General features: G+C 30.8%; 1 protein-coding gene across 1 annotated transcript in view; it reads right to left on the bottom strand.

Annotated features, from left to right (window-relative positions):
- GLRB (glycine receptor beta) overlaps window positions 1–25872 on the bottom strand; it is a 104247-nt gene that overhangs the window by 9863 nt on the left and 68512 nt on the right. The window contains exons 7-9 of the mRNA XM_007496194.3: window positions 20158–20298; window positions 12047–12199; window positions 903–1195 (exon numbers count right to left, since the gene is read on the bottom strand). Of these exons, the coding sequence (XP_007496256.1) occupies window positions 903–1195; window positions 12047–12199; window positions 20158–20298 (587 nt within the window). The remainder of the gene's footprint in view (window positions 1–902; window positions 1196–12046; window positions 12200–20157; window positions 20299–25872) is intronic.

The following is a 25872-nucleotide window of genomic DNA, read 5'->3' as shown; positions in this document are numbered from 1 at the left end:
TTTTTGAAAATTCCATCTTATAAACTGAAGAAAGATGTAAACCATCATATACAGATTTTCTGTATCATTTTTCCTTTTGTCAGTAGGAGCAGCATTTTACTTAAATTGATTTTAAGTAAAGTCTGGTTTCTAATCACTTATAACATTATTATTATGGTGATGATAGATATAATTATACTCTTATCATGTATTATTATGATTGAAAATTTTCATCAACATTTGTATTTTGGAAGTAAATATTTTAGAGTCAATATGATAGTCATGATTTTTAAATTACTGTTACCTGATGATGCACCCTGTTTTAATTTTATTATCTGACACTAATATCTGATATTATCACAGTTAAATTTCTTCTTCTCTCTTTAGTTTTACTAACCTTGGAGAAAAAGGAAGGGTTTCATTTTTCTTTACTTTTATTTTAGCAATTTTTGCATTATTTTTGCATTTTTTATGAAGTAGTTTTTTGGATAGCAAGTATTATTTTTGTCTACTACTTTTCATTTTTTGCTTAGTCTTGTGTTATGGTTGCTCTGGGTGGTATATTGAAGATTGGACATGGACACAGAAGGACTTAAATTCAAATATTATCTCACACATTCACAAGCTCTTTCACACTAAACAAATAAACTTAACAGCTCTGGACCTTAGTTTTCTCATCTGTTAAACAGTAAAAAAAGAATAGTACCCATAATACTGTGGCAAAGATCAAATGCAATGATACATGTAAAGGGCTTTGCAAAGCTTAGAGCACACTATAAATAGCAGTTTTTTTAAAAGATTTTAATTTCCAAGGGAAAGAAACTGTACAAAAGTCCAACAAATCTTTTACCATATTAGAAATAGTCTTTCCAATGAAGTCACAAAAAAATGAAGTTCTTTTACTGGCATAAAAGTCTCCTCACCTGTAAAGTACTGATATGAACAGGAGTCCCTGTACCATTGACTGTGTTCTTCTTAGCTGCATTTCCACCTTTCCCTTCTGCTTGCTCTGCTTTGGCAATCCTGGCTTTCTCTGCTTCAATTCGTTTGGGATTATTTAACATTACTTGAACCACAGCATATTCTACCAGCGATGCAAAACCAAAGAGGAGGCAAGCAATTAGCCAGACATCAAGGGCCTTCACATATGATACTTTGGGAAGTTCAGCAGCAAGTGTTGTACATTCAGATGCCAAGCTTAGAACCGAAAAGATGCCTATAAAAACAGAAATTTGTGATGTGAAAAAAATTTAGTAATTCTTATGCATGAACTTTTTGGTCATTCTCAGCAGTGTACAACTCAATCATATTTGCACAGTACCTCTGCAAATAGGCCATTTAAATAGGGGGTACAAATCTGTAGCCAGAGGTGTTTCATAAATAATTATTTTAAGAATAAAATGGGAAAATTGACCCAAAAGATTAAAAAAAACCAAATATATTTGGTTTTTATCAATTAAAATATTTAAACTATTTTGTTATATCCCTAATGTTGGGACATATATACATGTGTGTGTTAATATGTTCGTGAATATATACACATATGTTCATATATAAATACATATCCAGTTATATACAATTTCTGATTTTTTTCAGCTTGTTTTCAGACTAAATCTAGTAGCACCAATTTATTCTATCTGGTAAATTGGAAGAAAAAAGTATTAAACTCTTTCCTAGCAAGGTTTTTGGTAAATAGTCAAAATAATTTATTAAGAATGAAAAGAGAAAATAAGATTACAGGAAAAATGTCTAACAGTCTTTTGAAAGGATGGCATAAATTTATCCATTTTCTTGCCTTATTCTAAAATATCAAAGATTAGCAGCAATAATTCCAAAATAGTGAGAGAATCTGGAGAAAGTTTTAAAGTAATAATTCAAAGGAACTATAGATTTGGACCAATGATTCATGGAATTTTAAGACTGGAAAGGACCCCGGAAATGACATAGTCTAACCTTTTCATTTTAGATATAGAGAACTAAAAACTTATCCAAACTAACAGTTAGTTATAGCCAAAGTGAAAACTCACACCAGATTCTCTAACATTCATGGCAAAGACATTCCTCTTAAAACCAATTCAGAAGTTAATTTAAAGATTCCCCTCAGATGTAGACTCTAAAACGATCACCCTAGTGCAAATATCAATAATATGGAAATAGGTCTTGATCAATGAAACATGTAAAACCCAGTAGAATTGCGTATTGGCTATGGGAGGGGGTTGAGAGGAGGGGAAGGAAAGAACATAAATCATGTAACCATAAAAATGCTCTCAATAATTTAATTAAATAAAAATTTAAAAATAAATAAAGACTCCCCTCATAGATAATAATAAAATTAAATACAAAAATACAAAAAAAAATCCCCTCATGCCAGCAATGTGATTGGAGAATTAGTTTTATTTTATAGGGGCAGAGATATAATCAACCATCCTGGCAGAAGGATGATGAAGCAACAGGGTACCATAAAGGAAAGACAGAAGGTTGCACATGCCACTACCTCCCTCTTTTACTCCATGGAGACAGTTCATGATCCTGAGCCTGAAAGTCCTGGGAACAGGAAATCCCCAGCCCTGCTTTCATCCATCCCTCCACAGTCCTCATAAAAAGGAACAAGTGGGAAAGTTCCAGCCACATTTGTCACTACCAAAGCAACCACTGACTAAAAGATGCTATGGGGAATAGAAGCCAAAGAAACTTATGGATAGCAGCATTTGCCAGACTACTCCTTCAATACCACTGACCCTACTTTTAGCCTACAACTCATACCCATCATCTACAGAACCAAAAGAAAAGAAAACCATATAATCTCTCTCTTTTTTTTAAAACAAAAAAGGCAGGTTTGGTAGTTGACAGTATTTCCTAATCAGTTCCTGGAACCTAGGTAGGTTCTTTCCAAATGACTGAGTAGTAGTTTAATAGATTATATTTGTGTCAAATACTTTAAATCTATTAACTCCTTTAAGAAAGTTACTCCCTAGGTGATGAAGGTAAGATATTTAAAAGGGGTAGTTAAAATTTAGTTCTCTGAGTACCAAATTACTTTCTACTACAGTAATCAAAGCATTATTCTGACATTAATAAGTGTTTTCCAATTCTGGAAATTATAGATATCTGTCAAATGTACTTCACACACATGAAAAATGATGAAAGTAAAAGCTAAGCACATTCATATAATTCCTACAAATAGCTAACTTACAATGGAAGTAAAGAATAGGATGCTAGGAACTATTATGCAAAATTACATTTAATGTAAAAAATGGATTTTCAAAGATACCACGTATAACTTTATTTTTCACTTTATTTTCCAATGGAAAAAATTATCTCACCAATCTTTAAACATTTACTGATCTCCTAACTATGTTATCAGCACTATGCTAGATAATTTCTGTGGTGACCAAAATGTTAAAGTTAGGATTAGGAATCAATTCAGAAAAAAAAAATCATGGCCCCTACACATAAGGATCTTATGATCTAGAAAGAAAAAAATTATGATAATGAACACAAAGTAATAGCTAGTTATCCCAAATTGTATTGTACAAATCTCAAGGATAATGAAAAAAGTTGGATAAAAGGGAATGTATAACTATGATATCTCAAACTACATTACAAAACAGTAATGGCTAAAGCATTTTGGTATTACTTTAAAGAAAAGAGGCTAGGCAGTGGTATATATGAGGTATACAATATTTAGAATAAAAAAACAACAATATAGTATTTGATAAGTCTAGAATCCTCAGTTTTTAGGGCAAGAGGTCACTATTTGACAAAAATGAGGATTAAAAACAAGCCTGGCAGAAATTAGGTTTTTACAAACAATTCGTCAAACTATACATCAAGAAAAAATGGAAAATTGATATATAATAACCTCGATATAAAAGGTCACAGTGTAAACAAATTATGCATTGATCTTTTGCATGCAAATATCTTTTGGTTGTTCTATGAAAAGTTAACTAAATGAGTGATAAAACTGCATATGATAAAGATGACATTTTATTACATAAAATGTTAATCTGTATATATAAATCTTATATATTAAGACTAAGAGAACAAATAACAGAAAAAATCTTCATGACAATTTTCTCTAATGTCTCATTTAAAACTATATAAGGAACTGATTCAAGTTTCTCAAAACTGAGTTATTACCCAATAAACAATCAAAAGATGTTAACTGGAATTTTTAAAAGGAAAAAATATAATCTATCAACAGTCATATGAAAAATAACATATTCAATCAACAACAGATAAATATAAAGTAAGCCAAATTTCCCACATATATTAGAGTAGCAAAGATGCAAAAAAATGAAATGGATAAATCTTGGTTGAGCTATGGGAAAGCAGGCATACTTGTGCACTGATGGTGGAACTGTGAATTGGTCCCATCATTCTGAAAAGCAATTTGAAACTATACACAAAAAATAAATTTAAAAAAAAAACTTTTTATGTCCCTGCTAGGGCCATGCCTCAAACTAATCAAAGAAAGGAAAAATGTCTATATGTACTAAAATATGCTTAGGACATTCTTATCATTATAAACCAGAATTGGAAACTAAGAAGCTATCCTCCTGTTGGAGAATGGCCAAATTGTTTCATGTAAATGTAATAGAATTTTATTGTGTCATTAGAGATTATAAAATTGATGATTTCAATGAAAACGAGGATGGTTTATAAACTGATACAGAGCAACATGAGCAGAACCAGATGAACAATTCAATTTGTACGACAAGTACATTACTGGGAGGAAATAGTAAAAATTACTTTAGAACAAAACACAATGATAAACATTGAGTTCAAAAAAAGAAGATGAAACATGGCATTCACCTCTTGCCTGATAGATGAATTGAAAATTCAGAAAGAGGTTTTTTGGACATTGTTAATGTAAAATTTTGTTCTTCCAGACCACTTAAGGATTGGAGGGATATATATATATATATATATATATATATATATATATATATATATATATATATATATATATATATATATATATATATATATATATATATATATATATATATATATATATATATATATATATATATATGTATATATATATTTAGTTGCTCAGTTGATGTATATGAGGGGAAGTTTAGGGGAAAGAACAGATTTTTTTTTATAATTAAAAAGAAAAATTTCCACACTATGAACAGCAACAAAATTCTGCTTGGCAAGTATTAGGAAAACAACAACTAAAATGTTATTAGATGACTCTGAACATAGTTGGAGTCAATGACTAGCAGGATTGGAGAACAGTGGCTATTGGGGAGTGGCAGAAAGAGCAGTTCCTGGTGTGCAGCAGTGGAGAGTAACACCCAGGTTGGAACAGATTTGAGAGAACAGTTAAATGACATCTCTAGAAGACATAGGGGGATTTTTATTGTCAGATCCATAAGCTGTCCATCTGTATATCTGACATGCTTACTCATGTTTCCTGAATTTTCATCCCCTCATGTGTTATCCATGTGTGATAATAATTCCTAAAAATAATTCTTTACTGTTCCTTTTTCTCACTGGGTGTGTATGTTCTTGTGGTAATTCAATGTTTATGGAGGCAAAAATATTACACAATTCCTTTATTTATGCTCTATTGTATTAAAGTGCACTGTGAACCAACTCTACCATCAGGTTGACTTGTAAGGAATTAAAAAGCATGACGATATAGTTAAGGTTCATGATTGACAATTTGGAAACAATTTAATTGACAAGATATTTAGAACTTGGAAGAGTTAACTGGAAAGCTCAGAGTACTGGTAAGGTCAGGAGAGAAGTTGTGGACTACATAATTAATACACATTCATATTCCTTAGTAATACTAGCTATGAACTATGGCACATTCCAAATAAACTGAAATAGCATGGTATGTGGTATCCCGGGAAGAAAAATAACAGATGGAATCAAAATAAAATAAGGAATTTAATATCAAAAATAGATCTCCTCCATTAATACCACTCAAACAGGAATTGTTACAGCATAAGCATATCAAGTCAGTAAAGAAGATTTTTTGTTATAGTTTTTTAAAAATATTATTTAGAAGAAAGATGAAGCCTTAACATACAACTAGCTATTAACGAAAATTAGACCTGTTTCAAAGATAAATTTCTTTGAAATGTCAGAGCAACATTAAATGATTAATTTTATATATTAAGTATATTTTTCTATCCATTCAAAATACAAAAATTAGGAGGTGAAAGGAATACAGGAAGAGGAAAGAAAATTATGGAGGCATCAAAGAGGAAAGAAAGAAAAGTCTTCAGAAATCTCTATTGAAAGATAATTGTCCTCAAGAGCAATCTATCAACTGTATATCCTAAAATAACAAATATGGACAAATAATGAAAATTTATTAACAAATGCCAAGTAATGTAATTATTATTCTGGGCCACCCAGAGTAACATTGTATGTTTATAATGCAAAAGATGAGTGTGAAGAGTTGGAAGTATATAATTATCAAACTTTTAAACTCTCATATGCTATTAATAATTGATATGTCCTCATTCTATTTTCCACTTTAATTTCTCTGCTATTACCAATAAAGCCATTCATTTTATGTCCAACTTCCCCCAGGTTGAAAAAAATGCTATCTTGCATTATTTTCTTCTCTTTTCAAAATCATTTTCTCATGTACTACTAGTATTTTAGAAAAGGAAAAAAAAGTGAATCTCAACCATGCCATATTTGCAAAGAGCTATTCCAATGTTTACTTTTGCAAAGCACTATAAAACTTCTGTTTATTATTATAATTATCATTCTTATTTTAATTATAATTATCCATGCTGTACAGAAAAAAAGCACTGGCACTGACAACTCAAAAAATCTTAGGTTTAATTTTGGTCCTCTTAATTTCAAACTAGATAACATTGAGGAAATGATACCTTTTCTTTGTGACTTCATTTTCTCATCTATAAAATAAAATAAGGATGTTGTTTTTCAGTTATTTCAGTCAGTCATGTATGACTTTTCATCACCCCTTTGGTGATTTTTTTGGCAAAGAAACTAGTGGTTTTCCATTTCTTCTCCAGCTCATTTAACACATGAGGAAACTGAGGCAAACAGAGTTAAGTGACTTTTCCAGGGTCACACAGATAGTGTGTGCCTGAGACCTTATTTCAATTCAAGAAAATAATCCTAATGATTCAGGGCACCCTAACCATTCTGTCACCTAGCTGCCCTTAAAATGAAGATATGGGCTCATATTGTCTCTAAAGTACTGTATAGCTCTAATAGTCTATCTTCTTACCAAAAGTTATAGGTTTAGTGACTTCACCTTCTTATCTGTCTTCATATAGATCATCAAACAGAATTCCCACCAAGTGCTCAGAAATTTTCTGTGTCCTCATTAATCATATAAAATCGAAAATACTTTAGTTTTTTTCCTTTTGAGCCTTTTCACACCTTTTTACAACTATTTATTCTTGCTTTCAAACATGATTTCTTATTTTCCCCATTTTCAGAGTTGCAACTTCTGTTATATGCTTTGCTAAAACATTCCCAAATAAAACTTACTCATTCTGAAATCTATGTTTTTGCACATACAACCATGAATTGAATGTTCCTCTTATCTATTAATTAATTCATGGTGATCAAGACCTTTAAAGTATGGCTGTTTCCTATGGCTATCTCCAGGAATTCTTCCTAGACTACTTGGACTACTCATCTTCAGCCTTTATCCTGTACTATCAAATGTACAATATGAGTAAATGTGATGCAATTTTAACCTGTAACTATGACCTTTAGGTTTTATGGGGTATAAATGTTACGAAAAACACAAAAGAGGATACTATATCTTTTATTGATTTTGGGCCACTGTTATATTCAAGAGCTCCCTTTCCCACAGTTTTTATGTTGAAAAATATTTTTTAAATGTGATCAAATTGTAAAGAGAGAATAATACATCTACATTGCTTTGTGTAGTCATTCTAGACTTCAAATCAAATATTACTGAATGTATTACTTCTATCTGAGAATTTTTTTAATCTGAGGTAAGTTTTACTTTTTTTGTCCCATAAAAGTTTTCCTGAAAATAAACAATGTTATGAAAACAGAACAATTATTTCATTTCCCCACTTAAGGTACTACTTAAAATTTAATATAGGGATATATACATTTGTGTATACACATGTATAAATATGCTATATAATATATATGCATATGTATAGATATTTGCATCTAATTTACAATTCACCATTTTAGCCACAAATAACTGGACATAGAATTGTGGTATTCTGTTTATTGCATAGGGCTGCTCCAAAAAGGTGCAAAAAAAGTATAATTTAAAATATGATCTAAATTCAAGTTGATTTGTAAATTTAACCATAAAATAATGGAGACCAACCTAAGATGCTAAGTCTTAGAAGAGATGATATGATTTTCCCTTAAAAGGTTATGCTCATTCTATTACATCAATGAGTTGAAGAATTCATATTTCTGAGTTTGTTAAATATTTCAAATGAAACATTAGGTTAAATCTGTTTTATCTTCAAAATAGATTGTTATTCTTGGGGAAATAATTTTTTTAAAAATGTCGCTAAATATTATTCCTCATTAAATAGATTTCATTTTACAATATACATTCCTTTAAAATCAGAATTTATAACTCACAAAGAAGGATTTTTTGTAACAAAGCTGTCTTTTATGGTATATATCAAATTAAACTTGAAGATGAAACATTTTCAAATGGATGAAGTAAAAGACTTGTCATAAGTAAAATATAAAAATAAAAAAGGATGGAGAACTAAGTATATTCTACCTAATGCCAATTATCTTTATCTTAAGCATTATGATATGATTTATTAAGCTATGGAAGACTAGCATCCCTCTATCAGAGTTTTTAAAAGACCCTGAAAATCAAATAACAACATCTGAAATAGACTATAAAAGTGAATAGTGCTTTGTTTAAATAAAATTAAAAGGGTTTTCCAAAACAAAATAGATGTACAGTAACCATTACACAAGAAAAATTAGCTATGGATCATGTTTAAATAATAAACAGAAGATTGTCAACATCCTTTTGAAGGTATTTTTTTCATTATCTATATCTATACATATATATATATACTAATATATAAAGTTTTTACATAAATATACATATATGAATTAACATAGCTGGTCAGATTCTTGCCTTATAGACTCCAATATTCTATCTAAGAATGACAGAATGGAAAATTTATGGCAAGGCTTCTTTTTCATTTAATAACCTTTTAATTATAGATCCATCAGCCTCTAATGTAGTTGGGTTACTAATTACTATTAATAACCACTTCTTTACATATACCTAATTTAAAAAAATAAAAATCAAGGGCAAAGCACAGAGTTCTTCCTAATTCTGCTTGATTTCAAATATCCAGACAGAAATAATTACAAAATTAAGATAATAATTTAGACCAAATATATATGGTTTCTCCTCCACTAAGCTTCTTGGATGTACTGCCCACAAATCCATCATATGGAATACCATATATTTCAAAAGGCACTGGATGACTGTGACATTTGCATCAACTGAGGCTAAGATAGCATAATAAAAATCATGTCACATTATGCTTCAGGACACAGATGGATGACTAGGAAGACTGTATATCCTGCAAAGAATACAATGGAGGCTTTTGTGCTGATGGTAAAGAAGCAATAATTTATGTACTAGAGAAAGTTTTGAAAGGACATTGAACCAGCCAAACACTATTTGTAGTCTTATATTAGCAAATAGCTCTCATCCTGTTTTAAACAAACAAAAAACCCCTATTATCTTATTTTGATACCTATCCTTTAAAACCCAGCTTCTGTTAGAATTTCTGTCAGTGTCTTCCTGTATTCTATATTTTAAAAAATTCAAAGAACCCATCATTAATAATAATGCAAAAAGCACTAAAAAGAGATCATCTTCAGTCAAGATGTATAGATACATACACTTTTGCAATCTTCATTGACGGAAGATTCAGTATGTAACATCTGTTGTTATTCAAATAAATTGTGGCAAAATCATCCTCTAGCCTACTGGAAATTTATTCAGGGCAGATATCTTTTATTATGACTTTAAAAAATTTCATGTGTTATAAATGTGAATTCATTTGGAAGCAACTCAAAAGATTTTCAATTAGGAATACTCTGTTGCATAAAATTCTCTTTATTCTATTTCCTTTCCCCTTCCTTCTTCACCCCCCATCAAAACAGCATAATCTTATCCTAAGAGATGTTTGGCTTTGTTTTAACATTGTTAAAGCCTTCTAAATATGTGTTGTCCCTATGTTTATAAAAGAACATAAGAATCTTTTGCAAGAAATAATTTTCCACCTGTATTCAGTGAAAAAAAAACAACAAGATTTAGAGACTATAAGTATTCAGTTATTTTGTGAACTGTGTAAAAAAATGTAATATTTTAAATGACACAATGGAAAAGTATTCTTAGAGAATCAATAGTAGTTGTGTGAAACAATAGCTAGAGAACTGGACTTGGAGTCATGGAAGACCTGAATTCAAGTCCAACCTCAGGAATTTGCTAGCTGTATAACTCTAGGAAAATCACTTAATCTGTTTTCCTCAGTAAAATGGGGATTATAATAGCAAGTACTCCCAAGATTATTGTCAGGATAAAAGGAGAGAATATTTATAAAATGCTTTGCAAATTTCAAGGTAGAATATAAATTTTAGCTATTTTGTGTTATCTTTACTACACTACTACTCTGTCATCATCCTTCTTACTAGAAGAGGACCAAAATGGCATCATGAAGTAGGGATCAAGGTACAATGTGTTCAACTGTGGTTGAACCGACCAATACAAGCTCAGAAAGCTCTACCACAAGTTGGGCAGAAATCATCCTTTTGAACATTTGGGGTGGAGATGTTTCTGAATTTGCTCTTCTCATTTCTTTTGAGGTGCTGCAACTCTTCTTTACTTATGAAGCATAGGGCCTTCTTTGATCCAATATCTCCCATGTCTGCAATTCATAACCAAGTCCTTCAGCAAGATCTTGAGAGTGTCCTTGTATCACTTCTGCCCTCCATACGAGGGCTTCACTTCTTCTGATCTTCATGTGAGCCCTAACATTATGTGAGTTCTCCACTTAAAACAGTCTTTTAGATAATGTCCATTTGGGATTAAGACAGGTGGCCAATCCATCAGAGCTGCACTCTCTGTGATAGAGTCTGAATGCTTCATAGTTCAGCTTTGGAAAGCACCTCAGTGTCTAGTACCTTAACTTGTCATGTGATCTTCAGAATCTGCTTAAGACAATTCAAATGGAAATGGTTCAATTTCTGGGCAGGAGGATATCTCCCCAGGTTTCACAGGTATACAACAATGAGATCAGCACAGTGGCTTCATAGACCTTTGGCTTGGTAGGGCCTAAGACATTGTCTCTTTGATACTTTTTTTTTGGAGTTTCCCCAAAGCTGAGCTAGCTCCAAAAATGAGTGCATCAGTTTTATCATCTATGTGTACATCCCTAAAAATAATACTGCCAAAGTAATTAATATTATCCAAAACATTCAAAATTTTCTCCATTTGCTGTAACTAATAGTTCGACATGTGAATGGTGCCAGGCTGACTAGAGAGAATGTCTGCCAAAATTAACCCAAGTGGCAAAGGATCAATGCATATTCAGTCATATCTCAGCCTCAGAAGCTTTATTGAGGGTACACTTATCTGTGAACACAAAGTTGTACACCATCTCTCCTTCCACTTTATCTTTAGCTTATGGTCTTTTCATCCTAAATAATTTACCACTGGTAGAGTAGCTGATGCTGGGAAGTCTTTGCCAGGTCTCAGTTTTTTCATATATAAATAGAAGAAGATAGTATAGATTGCCTTTGATGTGCTTTTCTATTCTAAAACTCCATATCTCCAATAAATAGTATGTCTTTATTTATATTGTACTACTTATGTGAAAGGCTTCCCAATTGCCTTAGTTCTAGATAATTAGCTATGCACTATAAAAAGCTACTTAAATATTAGGTCAGAAATGAAAACTGAGATTCATTTGGCTTTTTATCCATTCTCAAGCTTTTTGTTTCCATACCTGGAAATGGGGAAAGCCTTAAAGTCTCCAAATACAAAACATAAATTGGGTGGGGGGAGCATTACCTAAAGGTACTCTTGCAGCACTTGCATCAGGATTAATCCAAAACGAAAGCCAGGACAGGACCACAATGAGCAGAGTAGGGGCATAAACACCCATCATATAAAATCCCACTTGTCTTCTTAGTGTAAAGATGACTTCTACACACGTATAATATCCTTTCAGGAACAAATACATACATGTTATGTTTTTAAGAAGTAATATTTTCAGATATCAGCAAGATTTAAATGAATCTACTTACCTATCAATCACAGGTCATAGCTATTTGATTCAAATTAGAAAAGCAAAATCCCACTCCCATCCACCATCCCCCCCAAAAGATTTCCTTTAGCTGAAAAAAAATGCTTGAAAGAAGTGAAAACAATTTGATGAAAGCTATATCAGCACAATGTAGAACTTATTTCTCCTGACCTTTCAAAACTTCACCATGGCATTGAGAAACAGACACCACATGCTGTTATAATATTTCAGTGTCTAGAGTTAAAGGTCTTTCTTCAGAAAATCAGAAATGAACTTTCAATCTTTTTATTACCTACAGGTATTACTCAAGGGAGATGACCTGAAATTGCCATTTAAAGAGGTATAAATCAAAGCAGAACAGGTAATAAAAATCCCTGGTTTGGGGGTGAGTTAGGTAGAAGCTAACCAAATTTCTGAGGACTGAAATTTAATAGTAATTATATGTGAATTCATTTTCAAAATGGAAGAGTTAATTAATGTACTTGAATACAAATGCTAACCAATGAAAGAAAAATGAGTAATTAGATGTTATGAAGGGTCATGTAATGAAAATATGTGACCAAGACATCCCTAATTCTGTCCCTTTTGTTGACTTCTGTGATATTCCCAAATTCACCATAAAATGTTTGATTTTCATTTGACAAAGTGAATGAAGGAAAAGTCTGTAGCAGTGCAGATATGAGATATTGACTCTTAGGTAGTCAAATATTTGTAACCGATTGAATGGTAACCTTGGAAGTTAATTACAAATTTTTGGCATTCTCATAACCAGAATATTCTGCCAAAGGGAACTGAGGGGAACAACATAAATGTAGTTATAGCACTTAATAAAGATTAAAATTTTCTGTGTTAATAATGTAAAAAAATCAAGCCCATTGTTCAGAATTCTAATTTACTATTTTGTACCAAACAAATTAACTTATAAAGTGAGGATCATTACATAGAATTTCTCAGTTTGGTTGCATAATCTCACATATAATTATTTTAAATATGTGAAGAAAAAAATTTGAATAAATTTGCCCCAAAAGGCAATTTTTTGCATAGTTTTTTTTCTTTTTTTCCAATGTTCCCCCTGATAGTCCTGACATTTTTTCACCTGAAATTTCTAAATAATTTTGAAACACTTTTTTCTATACTTGCATATGAAAATACATAGGATCAAATAAATTCCTTTTGTCATGTCTCTGAATGATTCAATGAATAAATGTTTATAGGGTCTTATATTAAGAAATGTATTGTTAAAATTCATTCTTTTGGTGATGATTCAGTACCATCTTTTCACTTGAGATCATAATTGTTACCTTCAATTGTTTTCAGAAGGCATTAAGAATTTGGGACTTTGAGTGGGCAATTGATTGTTGTTGAACTAACTTTGTTTCATTTTTTTTTCTTTTGTGTGCTGTGAAGAAAAAATACAGAGGTTTTCTCAATATATCCAGTTATATACAAAATGCCACACCCAAATTTCTTCTCCTTCATTTAATCCACAACATATGTTTGTAATTGCCAATTATGTGGAATCTCTCCAAAATATATCATTACTTTAGGATACTATTACCAAATCTTAATGGGGATCCAGTATTTCCTATATGAGATTTTGAACTACCTATATTTTATTAAGGTGTTTTATGCAAATAATTACCAGTGTACCTTTTGTATATGAAATCTATGGAAGCTACAGTGCTGTGCTCCTCCAATAAGCTTGGCATTATTACAAGGGGCTTCACATTTTTCCAGATATTCTCTCAGTTCAGTATAATGTTGATTATTTGGAAATGCCATTTTGTATTCCATTCAATGGAAGTTGAATGACAATTTTCATAAAATCTGTGTTTTGAGGCAAATTGAGGCCAGATCTTTGGAACAGGGCACATTACTTACTGAAGGGTCTTGCAGGTGGGTACCTGGATGACTTCAGCAGTAAAGCACACAGAGGAACATTTTAGTGATTTAGTCGATAAGTCTTTATGAGAAACGTTTGTCAGATTCTGGCACCAGATCTTTTTCTATTACTCATAATAATTGTTTTGGGAAAGGGGAAGGGAGAGGGAGAGACAAAAAGACAATGAAAGATATACAAAGACAGGAACAAAAAAATGGAAGAATGGAAGAGACAGACATAGAATATATATTCTACTATTTATTGAAATTGCAGATTAGGCAAATTTAGTTTACTAAACATTCTTCATAAGGTTTTAAATATATATACATATATATATACATATATATATATATATATACCTACACTGTTTTCAATTCAAGGATTTTCAACATATATCTCATTTCAGGGCTTTTAAAAAATAGTTAATGGGGAAAATTGACTTCAATTGTAGGGGAAAAAATAAACCTTTCAGTGACAGCAACTTTTCCTCTAAAACCTGAGGATACATGTCCACCACCTAAAAACAATAGTCAATAGTAGTTGATAGTGATTGCTTCTAAAACTAGCTTTATAATATTATTTGTTTGAACCTTTATAAGTATCCTAGCTGCATGTCTCAATACTGATCTAATTCAATGAGGCAACAGTGACTTTTCATTTAAGAATAAAGCAATACCTTCAGGAAGAACAAAATATTATCTCATCACAACTTGATTTTCAGTTCAAATATTTTGGAATAGGATGTCACAGATTTCATACTTATCAAGACATTTTCCAAATTTAAAAAAATCTTTCTTGGGCAACCAGGTGGCATAACAGATAGAGTGCCACGCCTGGCATTGGGAGGATCTGGGTTTAAATACGACCTCAGATACTTCCTAGCTGTATGACCCTAGGAAAGTCACTTAACTCCAATTGCTTGCCATTTGCCTGTCTGCTTCAGAGTTGTTACTGAGATAGAAAGTAAAGGTTTTAAAAATAGATATATAAATTTTAATCTTAAAAATCTTTCTAAAATGTAAATGAGAATTTTTCTTTCTTTCCAAATAAAATGGGTAAAGTTTATTGCCTTTAGTTCCATAAATAATTTTTCATGAAAATTAATTCACCAAAGATGATTGTTATACATTATAGAATAATTTAGGGAATTACAGAGAAAAATGCTTTGTGACTTTTTCCTCTTTCTTCAAGGTACAGACTAAATCTTCATCAATTAAATCAATTTAGCATTTTGAAAAATGTTATCTAGACAAGTTCTTTTGAAAATATTATATCAGAATTTGTATCTCCTTGTTTTATTTTATTCAGTACCCCACCAAATGGACTGTGTCCCTGTGGTCAACCATTAATTTCTCTTTCTTGGAGATTATCTTGAGGATATTGGCAGTGCATCATTTCTGTATGAAACATTAGCATCTACTGAGGTTAGCCAAACTTCAATGTGAAAGAAAAGAAAATATGTAATAAAAGATTGTTAAATTTTAATATCTTTTTCTCATGGTACCAAGTGGTCAGGGATTGATAAATTATACAAACTGAAAGATGAAATTTATTTTAATAAAAAATTATGTTCTAAGGAGCTCAATAAGTTACTATACTTTGAAAGGTTATTTGTTTTTTTTTTATCAATTTTTAAACTATTCTTTCCTCTCCTAGAAGACACAGTAAAATGTTTGAAAATGCTAAACAATTTCTTTAACTTAAAGGATGTCATTCAATTAGAATGCAGGATAACTTAATCAGTGAATGTTTTTATAGTCAGATATGGGAGTGTACTATAGGTTAACATTTTCATCAGTTTTAAAGTTTCCTTACTTTTATAAATGTCATCTCAATATGACTGTCATAATGAAACAGTTAGCAATCAGACCAAAGAATACAATACTATTTTGTGTACTCTGAAAAAAGAAAGTATGCATCTCTGAGGGGGGGGGGAAGCCAGAGCATGTAAAAATAAGAGAGCATAATGGAATCATCTTTTATTTGTGGAGTATTGGGAGAAAGTTCAGGACTCATAACCAAATAAATGTGGAAGGAGAGCACAAAAGTAAAAAATAAATGTTTTTTTCCAAATATAAATATGATAGCTGGGTGAAAAAAATGGATAAGTATTACAAGTCCTGGAGTCAAGAAAACCTGAATCCAATCTGGCCTCAGACATTTATTATGATTCTAAACTAGTCATTCAAACTTTCTTTTCCTCAGTTTCTTCATCTGTAAAATGAGAAAGAAAGGAGATCCTACTCTCAGGATTGTTGTGAGCTTCAAATAAAATAATAATTATAAAGTCCTTTGCACAATGTCTAACATATAGTAAATTCTACATGTATGTTGGATATTATTATTATCACTTTAAAATTTTTAAAATTTTAAAATGTTTCAGGTGCTTTAGGAAAGCAGGAACACTAATGTGCTGTTGGTGAATATTTAGATTAGTCTAATGTTTCTTGAAAAATAACTTGTAGTTATTTGAGAAATGTTTAATATTTTCATATCCATATCCAAGGATATCAAATATAGAAATGTACTATATATATATACTAAGGTATTCATAACATCAGGGTTTTGTTTGTAACAAAAACAAACAAAAAACAGCAAGTAGAAGATCACTAGGGATTTATGAACAAGTTTTCATCTATGAATGTGAACTACTTCAACCTCTGATCAATTTGATGATGTGTCCTCCAATTAATTTGGTGTGCTTATGAAGTATAACTTGTCCAGGATCACAAAGCTAGTAAGTGTCTAGGGCTGGACTTGAACTCACCTATTCCTGAATCTAAATTGAGAGAGACAGAGAGAGAGAGAGAGAGAGAGAGAGAGAGAGAGAGAGAGAGAGAGAGAGAGAGAGAGAGAGAGAGAGAAAGAGCATTTTGTATGGTTAAAGCTTTTGAAGCATCCTGAGCCATGTATAGCAAATATAACAGAATATTATCACAACATAAGAAACAAAAAATCATTAGGAAATTATAAAAGTGAAGATATACAAAGATGTGCAGTGAAGCAGAAGCAAAAATGCAATAGTTATATTAATAAAAATACTAAAATGCATCTGAAATTGCATTAAATATAATGAAAAAACAATATTCCTAAGTATAGAAATGAGAATATACTCCCTCTCAGTAGGGAGACTGAAGTGTGGCAGGGTGGGTGAGAGTTTTATGTTCTGAACTATGCATATATTGACAACTTTTTCTTTGTTATAAGAGGAGATTAATGGTATAACAATGTATTAAGTTGAAGTGCCTGAGACATAAAAATTGGGAACATTTCAAATTAATCTTGTTTAAATTAATTAAATTATTAATAATAATTTGAACTTCTCAAATTAATATTTAAAAAATAGGTTACAAATTGACATCTTAATTAGAACTTGACCCATCTAAAGTATAGCATTAACATATTATACTTAATCATACTAAAATATGTTATAAATTAGATATAATTTTACTTGATAAGCAAATAAATGATTTTTAAAAATAGCAACATGTTTAAGCCAACTTTTTCCCCAAGTAACTACATACTTATTTACACTAAATATTATAGGTAACATCATTAACTGCTTTCTACAAAAAGCAAATATGTATGCTGAGTTCATGAAGACATCCCAAAGTCACTGAGTCTGTCTGCCCTTTATATCCTCTGAAATTGGATCAACATTATCATTGCATAGAATTTAGATTCCTAATATTTTCATAAAGTCTTGAAGATATTTAGCATTATTTATAGACTATATATGGTATTGATACTTTTTTAAATGGAAAAAACATCAATTATTAAATTTAATGTTATAATAAAAATGCTTTGCATTCAGTTTATAATTAGATGGCTCATTTAGATGGATATTTAAGTCCCTCAATTACTTGTTAATAATAATTGACATTTATATAATGCCTACCATGTGCCAGAAACTAAGGGTTTTAAATTTTTATTTTATTTGATTCTCTCAAAAACTCTCAAAGGCAGATTATAATACCCATTTTATATATGAGGAAACTGATGTTAACAGAGGTTAAATGACTTGCCCAGAACTAAACAGGCATAGTTGCTGAAAGACTTATTTGAACCCAGATTTTCTTGACTGTAGAAACATGTGTCTCAATTCCTGAATAAGTAATTTTGTTATGAGAGCATTGACAAATGAGTGGTATACTTTCATTTCTGCAAATATTAGATATTTTAATGAATGAATTCTATTTGTTCTTGTTATCAGATTGTATTCTCTGCAACATAGATCCAACTGTATTGAATGGTTGTACTGCCTTTACTTGTTTACTGTCTTTACTTGTTTCCAATTTAATTCTTATTCTAAAATGCCTTTGTCCAGAATAAAAAGCATCACAGACAATGAAACAATATAAAAAATTGAAACAATTTTTTTCAGGTAAAGGGCTCTTTTCTGAAATATATAGGGAACTGTGAGAAATTTGTAAAAATAAGTCATTCTTCATTCGATAAATTGTCAAGGGATATGAACAGGCAAGGTTCCAGAAGAAGAAATGAAAGCTATCTATAATCATAAGAAAGAAAATGCTCCAAATCACTGATTAGAGAAAAGCAAACTGAAATAACTGAGGTAACAACTCACACCTATCAGAAATGACAAATTCTGAAAAGGATGAAGAAAAATAAGTATACTAATGTACTGTTGGTGGAGTTATGAACTGGACCAAACATTGTGAAGAACAATTTGGAACTATGGCCAAAGAACTATTATGTTTAGCATATTCTTTGACCCATCAGTACTACTAATATATCTACACAGCAAAGAGATTAAAGAAAAAGGAAAATGATCTATATATGCAAATATATATTTATAGCAGCTCCTTTTAAGGGTTGGAAAGGAATTGGAAATTGAGAGGATGCCCATCAATTGGAGAATGGCTAAACAAATTATGATATATAATTGTGATGGGATACTACTATATTATAAGAAATTTTGAGGAGGATGGTTTGAGGGAAAAAACTCTTGGAAGACCTAAATGGCATTATGTGGAATGAAGTAAACAGAACCAAGAGATCATTTTATACAATGATAACAATAATGATGATTAACTATAAACTTAGCTACTCTGATTAATACAATGATCTAAGTAAATTCCAAAGGACTTATGAGAAAAAGTGACTTTAGGTACCTCCAGAGAAAAAACTGAGAAACTCTGAGTACAAATTAAGTATAGTCTTTTCATTTTATTTTTCTTGGGATATATTGTGATATGGCTAATATGGAATTATGTTCTGCAATGTTTTCACTTGACAATTAAAATTTTGCTTGTCTTTCCCATGGGTGGGAAAGAAAGGGAGAGAACTTGGAACTCAATTTTCTTAAATGTTAAAAATAATTAAGGTTTAAAAAAGAAAAATAATAAAATGCTTTTTGCTTATTAAAGGTAGGTATTTCTCTTTTACTTCTTGTTGTATCTCCACCACTTAGTACAATGCTTGTCAGTGTATTTAATAAATGTTTGATTGATTCTCTGATAAGGATACAGCTTAAAGAATATTTTGTTGTGTTTTGTTTTTCTTTTTACAAAAATGAAGCACACAGGTCACTAATTACCCTAAAGCTAGCAAAACAAGTTACTGCTTGAATTTTTATGGATAAAAATAATCTTAATAAAATGCTCAATTTCAATAATTTTCTACTACCCAATGCCATGAATGGCATTTCTTTGTTTCCCTAGAGAAACAATTTACTCAGGGTAGAGTAGTTATATTTTCAGCATTTTAAAAAATTTACCAAAATGTTCATATACGGGAAACATATACAAGAATGGAAAAAAATCAATGATATAACTACCATGCTTTTCAAAGTTATTAAGATGCCTTAGAAAATACAAGGTTGTTTTTTTTTAATTCTATCATCACCTTTAGCTATTTCAAATTAATTTTTCATGATTCTAATTGTCTCCCTTTTATCATTTATTTATGTCACAACTAAATTGCAGAATGTTATATGATATAGATTCTCCTTTAATTCTAAAGATTACTTACCAGTGCCTTTATAATATTTTGTACAGTTACCATATTCAATATCTTCCTTTTTAATATCAAACTGTGGCAAAGCTATTTTCTCTAATTGGACAGGATCACCTGACTGCCAGATGAATCTCAAATCATCCGTAGTATAACCAACTTTAATGAAAAATAGAAACAAAAAACTGTTAGTGTGAAATTATGTATGTCAAACAAAAATGTATTCATGTATATCATGCATATTATAACTTTAATTCCTAATTATTTCCTCTACAATTTAAAATTTCAACATAGAAAAGTTTATAAAATAACATCACTGCACTTTCTTTTGTACAAATAGCTCTCAAAGGAATATGAATTAGACTATGTTGATTAGAGAAATTAAAATCAAAACAACTCTGAGATATCTTACACCTATTGGATTTGCTAAAATGTTAAAAAGGCAAAATGATGAATGTTGGAGGCAATGTGGAAAAATCATTACACTAAATATACTGTTGGTGGAACTGTGAACTTATCCAACCATTTTTGAGAGCAATCTGGAATTATGCTCAAAGAGTCATAATACTGTATATACATTTTGAGGCAGCAACACTACTATTGGGTTTATTTTCTATAAGGTGATCAAGGAAAATGGAAAAGAAATTATATGTTATAAAATATTTATAGCAGCTCTATTTGTGGTGGCAAAGAATTGGAAATTGAAGGAATGTCCATCAATTAAGAAATGGTTGAATAAGTTGTGGCATATGATTGTAATTGAATACTATTGTTCCACAAGAAATGATGAACAGGTTAATTTTGAAAAAAACACATAAGACCTATATAAAATCATGAAAAATTAAACAATAATAATCAACATTAAATAATAAAGAAATAGAAATATTGTTTGAAGAATGACTTTTAGATGTCCACCTCCACAAAAATAACTGATAAATAGAAATATAAGCAAGACATCATTTTACATATAACTTTTTTTTCAAATGATATAATATTCATTAATGGGGGAATATACAATAGGGAAGGAATGAGGGAGCTAACTGGGAGGGAGTTAAATGCAACAAATAAATAAATATTTTGTTAACTCAGTAAATATATATATATATATATATATATATATATATATATATACTCATTTCAAGACCAACTGTTAGTATACTGGAAAAAGTCCACTATACAGTATGATAAGGCATGTTTCAAAACCAAATTCTATCACTTATTAGCTTTGAAAATTTGGATCCAATCTCTCTAGGTCTCAGTTTGCTCCATTTTGAAGAGGAAAGTGAGCAGGAGATAGATTAATGATCTCTACAGAGCTATGGTAGATCTAACTTCTTTGACTATATTATATAACCCATAACTATGTCATAATAGCTATAAAAGTAATCATACAATTTGCTCTTTTTAAATCCTGCATAATTATTATAATTCAACCTTTTTACTATTCCCATATGGAACTTAGGCAAAACTCATAATAGTTAATGTTAATATTAGATTAAAGATAAAATGTCAATGGATAAACCATGACAAGGAAGAATAACCAGTTAGTTAAAACTGTTATATTTTTAGTTGTTATTACATATCCTATGATCACTTTTGCTACCTTTTACTGTGGCTCCAATTTATAAAATAGGTAAATTCAAAGGTGGTGTTTTTTTTTTTTTATTTTGAAAGATGGCTATTGACTATAATCATTAAGTAGAATGACTACTATTATTAGGATATGATGCCCTGCAAAATTCTGATTTTATAGAATTTTATTACTTGAGTGAAAGATGAAAACCTCATTTTGGAAAAGGAATGAACACGTAAGTATTTTTCCAAAGTTATGATTCCAACTTTATAAAAATAGCAGCATTTCAATGTCATCTAGATTGTCCATAACAGATTTTTTAAATTAGCACACTAAATAAAATTTCTTAGAGTTCATTGTGACCAGTGACTCTAGAAAACATCAAAGTTTCCAGCTAAGTTTCACAGTTTCCAGCCATAACTTTCATAGAATTGTTTATAGGAGCTGAATAGGGGTTATTCCCCCCTTAAGATTTAGAACTATATCATGAAATGCAAAGGAAGGGTGATTAGGAGAGAGACAAAAGTTTGCAGAGTCCTGTCTAGACTTAATACTAATTAGATATTCAAAGGTTAATAAAATGGCGTATGAACTCCTTGGGACCAGTTATAATTTTGGTATGGTTTCAAATTATGACAGCAATGGTTATGTATATATCCCTATTGACACTTAAAAGACTCAAAATATCTACCCTTGGTCAGATGAAATTAGATATGGCCTAGATTTGAGACAGTTAGATATTTCTCCATCAGTGGAGTGCTGGATTTTGTGCCATATGCATGTGTGACTTTGCTCCCTTATGTTGTGCTTTTAATTCTGTATTTAAAGAGGTATTACTCTAAGGAATTTCATGAAAGTTGTTATTCAATAAACATATTTCAACAAATTTAGGGATACTGAAGTGGCTGTTGGTGTGGAGAAGTGAAATAATCTAAGCATCATTCAAATCCATGATTAAATCATATCAAACATACAAATCACAGAGAAAAGTATGATAAAAAATAAAAACACCAAGAAGCACTGGAAAATAATTGCTGCAAAACAGCCAAATTATTCCTCAAACAAGCAAAGACACTCAGATTTAGCAAGAGGTCAAATTGCTAATGATTCCTCTTTAGTGAAGCAGAAATTGTTGACATTGAAAGAAGATAAAGAATACTGTTATTTAAAAAACACACATGACAACAATAAAACAAAATTAAAAGAATTGCTAACCAATAAAATGAAGAAAAGTAACAACACTGGTCTTGGACAAGCACTCATTAGCCTATGAATACTAAGCTTCTTCATTAGTAAAACATCTAGTCTCCTCCCTACTAAATTTTGGTGAGTTTGTGGCATATAGATTGAAAAAATAATTAAATCTTATATATATATATATATATATACATATACATATATATATACATATACATATATATATACATGGAGAGAGAGGGAGACAGACAGAGAGAGAGAGAGAGAGAGCGAGAGAGAGAGAGAGAGATGAGAGAGAGAGAGAGAGAGAGAGAGAGAGAGAGAGAGAGAGAGAGAGAATATTCTGGAATTATAAAAATTTCCTAAATAGAGATATGGTACTACCAAAAAAGGCCTAAAGGATTATGAAATACATCTAAGAGATGGAGATTAACAGTTTTGAAAGAATTGGGAATTTTCTATGTAATCTGAAGAAGTAGAAGAAATAAGTATAGCTCAGTCTTCCCACAATATTTCCAACAACAATCCAAGAAGAAAATGAGATAAAGAAGATATTAGAAAATTGAAGAACCTCTACTGGATCACCTTTCCACTCTAAGATGATAGAGCAGACAGTGAAGTAAGAAGAGGTACCTTGAAAAGATCTTTCATGTTATAATTATCTTAAAAGAAGAAAAAAGGAAGAAAGAGAGAAAGAAAGAGAGAAAGAAGAGAGAGAAAGAAAAGAAAGAGAGAAAGAAAGAGAGAAAGAAAGAAAGAGAGAAAAGAAAGAGAGAAAGAAAGAGAGAAAGAGAGAGAAAGAAAGAAAGAAGAAAGAAAAGAAAGAAAGAAAGAAAGAAAGAAAGGTAGAAAGGAAGAAAGGAAGAAGGAAGAAGGAAGAAAGGAAAGAAAGAAGAAAGAAAGAAAGAAAGAAAGAAAGAAAGAAAGAAAGAAAGAAAGAAAAGAAAGAAAAGAAAGAAAGAAAGAAAGAAAGAAAGAAAGAAAGAAAGAAAGAAAGAAAGAAAGAAAGAAAGAAAGAAAGAAAGAAAGAAAGAAAGAAAGGAAAGAAGAAAGAAGAAAGAAGAAGAGAGAAAGGAAGAAAGGAAGGAGGGAGAAGAAGAAGGAAGAAGAAAGGAAGAAGGAAGGAAGAAAGGAAGAAAGAAAAGGATACACTAACAAGAAAGGTTAGATGCTTGCTAATTTAATAAATACATTTTAATTTTTAAAACATAGAAAAAGCTTTTGGACTAACATCATCATCACTAGATTTAGTGGTATATGTTTTCTTTGTCAAAGATATGCTTAATGTCTAATGTATTAGTGTGTTTTTAAAAATAATAAATTAAAATTTTGTGAACTTAATGCAATTGCATAAAACAAGAATTTCTGTTATATAAGGTCAAAATAGATATTAAAATTTTATCAAAGACGTACAAAATGTATTATCTACATTGTCCCTGTTAACTTGCATACTGCTGTAATATTAGTCAGAAATAAGGCTAAGAGCTCTGAACTGATGATTTATTCTGGGTAGTAAATTTCCATTGTGGAAATCTCCATTAACAAAAATCTGCAAATGATCTGTAACTTATAGTATTAGATAGTCATATTTTAGGGAAAAAAAAGACATAAAACAAGTTGCAATTGATTTCCTTGACACATCATTTTTGAATACCCCCATGTTCATACAGAGAGAGACTCATTGATACTCAGTAAGTCCAATTTCTTAGCTTCCAAAATAATATGGAGAGAACTCTTCTTTCCATGTCACAGAAGTCAAAGTCAAAAGACACCAATCTAGTAGTTAGAGAAGACATATATTTGCAAAAAAAAAAAAAAGGACAAGAAAACTAGGGTATGTGTTCATTCTACTCAGATATCCCTCTTCTGTGGCTTCTAGGAGACCCTGTATTAAATGATCAGGGCTTTTTCTACTTCATTTCTCTTCTGTTCTCATATAGATAAGTACAGCAGCTAAAGTTATGAGTAGTCTTACTTTCCTCCAACCAGGTGGTAGGATCAAGTGAAGAAAAACCAAAATTAAAAAAAAAAGAGGTCTATCATGTATGCAGCAAACAAATCTCTTTATATCTCTGAAATTAAATGCCTAAGTTCTAATATTCTGAAAGGTGAATAATACCAAAGAATTTGTAGAAGGCAAATCTAGGGGAAAAGGATCTGAATGGAATTGCTTACGGTATATGGAGGGAACAAATGCTTGTTTAATTTGCTCCCTAGAAACTCAAGGTAGCAGCTGTCAACTGGTCATCTGCTTCAAGGATTGAAATACTTACTGATTTAGAAACCCAAATCTAAACCCAACTCTATGGGGATAGCTATCACAATACAACAAAAACAACTTAGTAAATGGGTATATTCTGAATATTTTGTTAAATAGCACTATGATTTCAGAATTTTAAGACACAGATGGTGAAGATATGCAATGCTGACATAATGCAAGTATCCTTTATAATCTTAGACCATATAATATAAAGACTCTATTGTTCATCTTTCAAACATACAGATTACTCAAGGCTACCCTTGGGTGTATCTGGGAATAAGATCAAATACTGAGTGCATAATCTTGGAAACATATGCAGAAATTTTCCTTTTATGGCTGGGTCAACTTTTCTAAAGTAAGAAAAAATCACTGCTCAATTTTAAGCCCCATTTCAGCACATTACAAAGAAAAATGTAATAATCACTGAATCACTTTCTGAAAAGTATATCGTCTAGCCAGGATATGCATGATATTGAGCAGAATGCCTTACACACTGAAAAAAAAATCGGTAACTCCTCATGTATTCCTGGGAGTGATGTAGTGGCTTATAGTACTTTCTGTTTCTTAAAATATTTAGTGATTTAAAACACAACTGTCACTGATACATACAACATTGGGCTTCTGAGTGGGCTTAATTCTATTGTGTTGGTATTGTTTTTCATGTTAGTTTATTTCCTGATTGTACCCAACAACATAACTATTC

Source organism: Monodelphis domestica, chromosome 6 (assembly GCF_027887165.1).
Source record: "Monodelphis domestica isolate mMonDom1 chromosome 6, mMonDom1.pri, whole genome shotgun sequence".
NCBI lineage: Eukaryota > Metazoa > Chordata > Mammalia > Didelphimorphia > Didelphidae > Monodelphis > Monodelphis domestica.
The sequence above is the reverse complement of the archived record's forward strand: the minus strand, read 5'-3'. Positions and strand labels throughout refer to the sequence as shown.